Source organism: Morus notabilis, unplaced genomic scaffold, assembly GCF_000414095.1.
Source record: "Morus notabilis unplaced genomic scaffold, ASM41409v2 Scaffold547, whole genome shotgun sequence".
NCBI lineage: Eukaryota > Viridiplantae > Streptophyta > Magnoliopsida > Rosales > Moraceae > Morus > Morus notabilis.
In genome coordinates this window covers 1-7,642 of record NW_010359252.1, presented here as the reverse complement: position 1 = coordinate 7,642, position 7,642 = coordinate 1, and the positions used below count along the sequence as shown (strand labels likewise).

The 7,642-nt window shown below is 36.1% G+C and overlaps 1 protein-coding gene across 1 annotated transcript; it reads right to left on the bottom strand.

Annotated features, from left to right (window-relative positions):
* Positions 1-1,499: 1,499 nt before the first annotated feature.
* Positions 1,500-7,635, bottom strand: LOC21387355 (Werner Syndrome-like exonuclease). Its single transcript, XM_010093911.2, has 8 exons — positions 7,205-7,635; positions 4,637-4,844; positions 3,769-3,841; positions 3,475-3,657; positions 3,198-3,328; positions 2,928-3,092; positions 2,273-2,383; positions 1,500-2,188 (listed from the first exon to the last, which is right to left on the bottom strand). The coding sequence occupies exons 1-8, from the start codon at positions 7,633-7,635 to the stop codon at positions 2,057-2,059; spliced, it is 1,434 nt and encodes a 477-aa protein (XP_010092213.2). The 3' UTR covers positions 1,500-2,056.
* Between the last annotated feature and the right edge of the window lie 7 nt (positions 7,636-7,642).

Below are 7,642 nucleotides of genomic sequence, written 5' to 3'. Positions count from 1 at the left end.
ATATATATATATATATAAACATATAAACCTTTATTTGACAATTTTTTCTCTTTTTCTTCTTTTTTTTTTTCCTTATATGCTTTTTGATTATTTCTTAAGTGTTATATGCTCCTAGGCATTTTAACCTTTTTACAACATACTTTTTTTATATATATATAAACATATAAACCTTTATTTGACAATTTTTTCTCTTTTTCTTCTTTTTTTTTTTCCTTATATGCTTTTTGATTATTTCTTAAGTGTTATATGCTCCTAGGCATTTTAACCTTTTTACAACATACTTTTTTTTAAATACTTTTTCACTTAATTTTGTTTGTGTTAAAAAATTTATTTATTTATTATTTTTCCCAAAAGCTCTTCAAAACACTTTTTTCCCACTTTTAATCTCTAATCTCTACCACACAAAAGAGACAGTCAAAGTTTTTCCTTCTTGCACCAAAGAGGCCAACATATGGCCTCGCCTCTTTTTTTCTTTTTCTTTTTATAAACTTATATTCATTTTCTTTTTTCTTTTTTTTTTTTTTTTGCTTTTTATTTTTTTTCCTATTAGCTTTTTGGTTTTTTCTCAAGTGTTCTACACTCCTAGACATTTAACTTTTTTACAAATGTAGCCAAAACGCTTTTTTATAGGACTGTTATATAGTAGCTCCTCATCTTATCTCTTTTTTTTTTTTCTTTTTTTTAATGTTTTTTATTCCTTTTTTTTTTTTTTTTTTTTTTGGTTTTTTTTTTTTTTTTTTTTTTTTTTTACATTTTAATTTTTTTTTGTGTTCAATCACCTCTCTGAACCTCAGGCATCAATCTATGTAAATTAGTTTATTAACTATTGTTGCAGAAAAAAATATAAAATAAATAAAACAAAATAAAAAAACAAAACAAAAACAAAAACAAAATCAAAGCTCCGATTTTCCATTCCAACTACCAAGCTCCGATAGAAGCAAGAGACGAAAATAGTAGTGAAGCTGGTATGAAGAGGATAGTAGCATAGCTAGTTGGATTTTCTGGTGATGCGACAAATATTCAAATTCTAAAAGTCTGAGATTGTCACTCTAAATTCTTAGATCATGCATATAATGTGAAGAATATGTAAAATATATGATCTAAAGATTATAGTCTAAATATTAAGATCCGAAATCAATGGAACAAAGTTAGACGCTTTATTCATGTTAAGATTGTTATGAGTGCGTTTGGAATTAGTTCCAAAACGTTTTTATTTTTTGTATGAAAATGAAAACGAAAACGTTTTTATTTTCATTTTGGAATCATTTCTAAAAATGCATTTGATAATTTTATTCCGATATTATTTTCAATTTTAAAAAAATTAAAATTGTGTTTGGTAGTTTAATTTTTAAAAACATGTAATAATTATTAAACTAATAATATATTAAATAAATATATTAAATAAACATATCAACCCATTTCCTTACCTCATCAATCAACCCAAAAACGGGGCCTACAACAAGAAAAAATGAAAACCCATTTCTAGATGAGGAGGGGGTGGTTAGGGGCAGTGAGGTCAAGGCAGGAGAAGAGGGGGAAAATGCGGAGACGAGTGGGGGGGCAGAGGAATTTGAGTTGACTTTTTGATTGAGATTCGATTACAGCTTAGAATTGGAAGAAGAAGAAGAGCAAGTTGCGACTTGGGGCTTATATTACGATTACAGCTTGGGTGTGGAGGTGGGGGGTGTAGTCGGAGAAGAATGGTCCATCGGGGAAAGAAAATGAAAATGGAAAACTGAAAACGATATTCAATCGTTTTCAGTTTTGCTAAGTTTTTAAGAATAAAGTAAAAAACGTTTTCATTTTCTGTTTTTCAAGAAATGCTGCCAAACGGCTCCCTCAGAGCATTTTCATTTTTTGGTTCTTGGAAAACGCGAAAAACGAAAACAAAAACGGAACCAAACAGGCCCTATGTTTTTTACTTCTTAATGGAGACGGCTTATCTTGACTGTCGGATGTGGGACTGTTTCCCTGCAAAATCCCAATCCCGATCGAGGTTGGACCAATTGGCCCCCCAACCAGCTAAACGTAAGGTGTGCTTCCCATAAATTTGATATCATTTAACTGCTTGGTCTCTTGTTCTGGCATCAAGAGCATGTTCACTTTGGCCACTTGGCAACGCATCTTTTACCTCTTCACTAGTCTTGTTAGTAGCAACCTTTTCTACATCAGGTAGACTCCTTAAAACCTGTTTAACCCCAAAACAACATCATTGATAGTAATAGGAGTAGCAGCCCTCACATCATTGAAAGGAATTGAGAGCACTAACTACCTCATATAGATACCGCGAGACAAAAGCATCGGTGGCAGCATACTGTAGCTGGTCCTTGGTTAAAACATCGGCTTCCCAATTTCCAAGTTGAATTCTTTTGGGCTTAGGAAGCTGTATCATTTTGAAAATCTCAGTAAAAATTCCTACAGAAGAAATCTTTTACTAGGATAACTCAAACGGTATTTTTTTTTTTTTAAATAATAAAGCTACTCTGTGACTAAAAGGAAAGAAAAAAGAGAAAAAAATGGACCCAGAGTAACACTTAAAAGGAGAAAGTGAGAGTGTAAATACTATAAACTACATTCAACAAAGTAATGTAATGCCTACTGGATACTATATATTCAGCTCTGCCTCAACTTCCATAGCAAGAACATAAGTATAGAACCTATTGCCAGTTCAAATGCATGATGAGGAATTAATTACATCAAAGTGAGTTAAGATGAAACCTATTGAAGGAATCGGAGCAGGAGCCTCTGAGAAAATTTGTTATGACGGGCGTGGGTTCAAGCTAAGAGGTAGTATCATTATGAGCACTATTAACCAACCCCATTGGCGTGGTTGTTTTAATGAGTTTCCAAAAAGTAGAAACTAGCGGACTACAAAATTGCAAAGAACATTATTGTAAGAAAAAAAAATACCAAAAACAAAATAATACCTGTTTGGAGATAAGGTTCTCAGTAAGAGAGGCAAGACTCCAGTACTTTTGAGAGTCTCCACCAAGCTTCTGATTAGCCAGGTAGGAAAGATCCTCCACTGCTTTCACAGATACATTATAATCTTTGAAAACCTTAACAGCATCGTTGCAAATGCCGATTCCAACCTGGACATGTATAAATTGCTATGTTACACTACTAATGTATACTTATAAAAACAATCTCATAACTATGAGGCAAAGGCCGTGACTTTTGTAACGTAGATTACTTACCTTCAAAAGCATAGAATTCTCAAGAAGTAACTGCAGACTTTTGGGTATTCCAGAATGAATAATGTGCATTACATGACAATGGCCAGTGTCTACACAGATCTGCATAACCGCAGCCTTCCCAGGTGAAGCACCTGCAATTTTCAGACAGATTTCCAAGATAATCTGTTATCACAAGCTAATAGATGTATAACAAATATAACTGAAAATCTAACTTGCTCGAGTGGTACAGTATGCCTTTAATAGTATGCTACAAGAAAGTAGAAGAGACTCAACAAACCTTTTCTAAATGAGGCTCTCCACTCGATATCAAACCCAATTGCAGCTTGACTCCCTTCGCTTTTCTTTGCTTCAATAGTCTTCAGAAGCTGCATGGCAGCTCTCTCCACCTCAACTGCTGTCCTGCTATACGTAATCCGACCTCTGAACGTCATCTCAGGATATCTCATCTTTGATTTTGCTGCTTCAGGGAAAAAAAAAAGATTGATATAATATGAACTCTTTCTAAAACAATCTTAAGATGGTGCTCAAAACTATTTAAATAAAAAAAAAGAGCTAAAATCAAGTACATTACCGAATCGCCATAATTCTGAAATTTTCCTAGAAGTGGTGAACAAAGCCACAATTCCCCTATTCACCCTTGATTTCTGATGTTTCATACAAGACAATGGGAAAGGGAAAGCCAGGAATGCTGCCCTTTCCTATCTATCTGCTTTGAGAAAAGAGAGTGTGAATCTTAGTTCCCCTTGGTATCTTTTTGCAGTTAATCAGTATTGACACTGAATTTACTTATATTCACTTACTAAGCTGATGATCATTTAATTATGCACTAGAATTTTAGTTATAAAATGGATAAAGATTCTAAAGATAAATGAAGAGAGAAATATTTTTTATTCTCATTCTTCTCTGAATGCATCGTCCAAATATATAGTAGAGAAAACCACATAATTAGGTTCATCAACTCCTTAAAACTAGGACACAAAATCAGGAAATAGTCTAATCCTACCTACTGAGATTCACATATAGGTTGTCCTTATCTCTTTATTTTTGGAAATAAAATAATAACAGATACAATCACAATAAAAGGAAAATTATATCCGAGATTTCCTAGGACTTGAACTTCTGGAATTCCACACTCCCTCAAGCAGGAGAGTATATGTCGATCATTCCCAGCTTGGACATGAGAGTTTCAAATTGAGTTCTAGGCAGAGCTTTTGTGAGAATATCTGCAGTTTGTAGGCTCATACGAATGTAGACCATCTTGATAATCCCTTCTTCAATCTTTTCCTTGATAAAGTGTCGATCAATCGCAACATGTTTGGTTCTATCATGATGAACCGGGTTCTTTGCAATGCTGATGGCAGCTTGGTTATCACATAGCATTTTTATTGTGCTCTCGGTCGGAATCCCAAGTTCTTCTAGGAGTTTTTTGAGCCACATACCTTTGCATATTCCATGTGCAATAACTCTAAATTCAGCTTCGGCACTACTTCGAGCAACCACAGATTGCTTCTTGCTTCTCCAAGTGACCAAGTGGAACAATAGCCTGAAGTGGATCTTTGATCTGTTATGGATCCTGCCCAATCAGCATCAGAAAAAATCTCTACGCTCCGACTTGTCCCTTTATTGTGATCCTGTTGGCCGTTCATGCTGTGATTGCAAATCCAATCACCATCACCAGCTCCGAACAGGTCTACTCTTTGTCTTGAGTTCTGCAGCTGGTGTTTGATCTTGTGCCGTCAGTTTCTATCAAAGATGCTTCGATCAGCTGCTGCATTGTCATTTTGTTTGGTGGCTCAAATAAGTATCACTCATTCCTCCTTAAATGTTACCCGCCTACCCACTCATTCATGGATTATTGACTTCGGGGCACAGATCACGTGACGAGCCACTCTAATTACTTTATCTCGTACACTCCTTGTTCGGGTAGACAAAAAGTAAAAATAGCATATGGCTCATTATCATCGGTTGCAGGAAAAGTGTGTATTCCTATCTCAAAAAATCTCTCTAGACTTTGTCTTACATGTTCCTAATCTTTCTTGTAATCTCCTTTCACTCCACAAAATTACCAAGGACCTCAATTGTGTTGCCTTGTTTTTTCCAGATCATTGTGAATTTCAGGACTCACGCTCAAGAAAGGTAATTGACATTGGAAAGGAGTTTGAAGGGCTTTACTACTTCGAGAGTGAATCTATTGGTTTAGGTAATCTGTCACATACACACTTAAGCTCTTCCATTAATTCCAATCAAGAAATTGAACTTTGGCACAAAAGGTTAGATCATCCAAATTTTCCATACTTGAAAAGAGTGTTTCCTGCCTTGTTCAAAAATAAAAATGTTCATAGTTTCCAATGCGAGGTTTGCCAATTATCCAAACACCATCGAGCCCATTTTCCTGTACAACTGCACAAAGAGTTGCAATCTTTTTCTCTCATCCATAGTGACATCTGGGGACCATCACATGTCGATAACGTATCAGGGGCTAGGTGGTTCATCACCTTCATTGATGATCATACTCGTGTAAGTTGGGTCTATTTACTCAAACATAAATCTGAAGCAGCAAACATTGTTCAAAATTTCCATCAACTAATTAAGACCCAATTTCAAACCAATCTTCAAATTCTTCGAATAGATAATGGGAGAGAATTTTTTGCCTCAATCCTTGGGTCTTACTTGACAGATAATGGAATTGTACATCATAGTTCTTGTGTTGATATTCCCCAACAAAATGGGGTTGCCAAGAGAAGAAATAGGCATCTTCTTGAGGTCGCTAGAACCTTATTGTTTACCATGGGGGTACCTAAGAGTTTTTCGGGTGAAGCCGTTCTTACTGCAACCTATCTTATCAACAGAATGCCATCAAAAGTGCTGAAGTTCAAAACACCAGTTGACACTCTCAAAGATAAATACCCATTATCCAAACTTTTTAGTTCTCCACCACCCAAAGTTTTCGGTTGTGTTGCATTTGTTCACATACATGATCATAACAGAGGAAAATTAGATGTACGGGCCCTTCAAGAGAAGAAATAGGCATCTTCTTGAGGTTGCTAGAACCTTATTGTTTACCATGGGGGTACCTATGAGTTTTTTGGGTGAAGCCGTTCTTACTGCAACCTATCTTACCAACAGAATGCCATCAAAAGTGCTGAGGTTCAAAACACCAGTTGACACTCTCCAAGATAAATACCCATTATCCAAACTTTTTAGTTCTCCACCACCTAAAGTTTTCGGTTGTGTTGCATTTGTTCACATACATGATCATAACAGAGGAAAATTAGATGTACGGACCCTTCGTTGTGTTTTCTTGGGTTATTCTCCAACTCAAAATGGGTATGAAAATTCTGTCTATGTGGATGTCACCTTTACACTTCTTTCTTCGCCCAAACTTCCCTTCAGGGGGAGAGACAACATGATGAAGATATGTTTTGGTCTCCCATTATCAACTCATTGCCATTGCCCACTACCATTCATGAGTCATCTGTTGTCCCTGAATCGTCTCTGTTTGTGGAAACTTCCTTGTCTTCTCTTGAAAATTCTCAGCCTACGCCTCCTTCAATTCCCTCTCATATACCTCATGAGTCTATTACCTCCGAGGTTCCACAACCTTCATCTTCGATCTCAACTCCACTTGAGTATATAAGAGATAGAGACAAGGAACCAATAGTTTATTCAAGAAGGAACAAGACACAACCTCCTCAACAACACTGTGGGAAATCAGAGAATAATTCTTCTTATGCACTTGTACAAAGGCACGGTTACATATATATATACACTTAGGGTATCAATACATTTTAGGAGGTTGACTATTCTATAATCAGGAAACTAACACATAAGGAAACTAACAGAAAAATTACAGCATACTTTCCTATATTAGGAAAATTGGTATCTGCCTATTATTGATACAAATATTCTCATTCTATCTATGGGATATGAAATCTCAGATTTCCAACACCCCCTCAAGCTAGGAATATATATTTTCCATTCCTAGCTTGCATATGATTCTTTGAAACGTTGAGCTCGCCACCCCCTTAGTTAGAACATCTGCTAGCTGACCACAAGTAGAGACATAAGGGGTACAAATCAACCCACTTTCAAGTTTTTCTTTTATGAAATGTCTGTCGACCTCCACATGTTTAGTCCTGTCATGTTGGACAGGATTGTGAGCAATATTGATCGCAGACTTATTGTCACAGTAAAGCTTCATCGGTGTCTGCCACTTTCTCGTCAAATCATCTAGTATAATCTTTAGCCATAACAGCTCGCAAATCCCCTGTGCCATAGACCGAAACTTTGCCTCTGCACTGGACCTGGCAACCACCGGTTGTTTCTTGCTCCTCCAGGTCACTAAGTTTCCACCAAGAAAAGTACAATACCCATATGTTGACCTTCTATCAGTGACTGAACCGGCATAATCTGCATCTGTGTATGCTTCAAGTTCCATCCTTGTG

Coding starts and splice junctions, on each gene's coding strand:
- LOC21387355 (XM_010093911.2), bottom strand. CDS start 7,635: ATGGAACTTGAAGCATACACAGATGCAGATTATGCCGGTTCAGTCACT. Junction 3,658..3,768: donor TTCAGAATTATGGCGATTCG/GTAATGTACTTG, acceptor TTTTCCCTGAAG/CAGCAAAATCAAAGATGAGA. Junction 2,189..2,272: donor TCTCGCGGTATCTATATGAG/GTAGTTAGTGCT, acceptor GGGGTTAAACAG/GTTTTAAGGAGTCTACCTGA.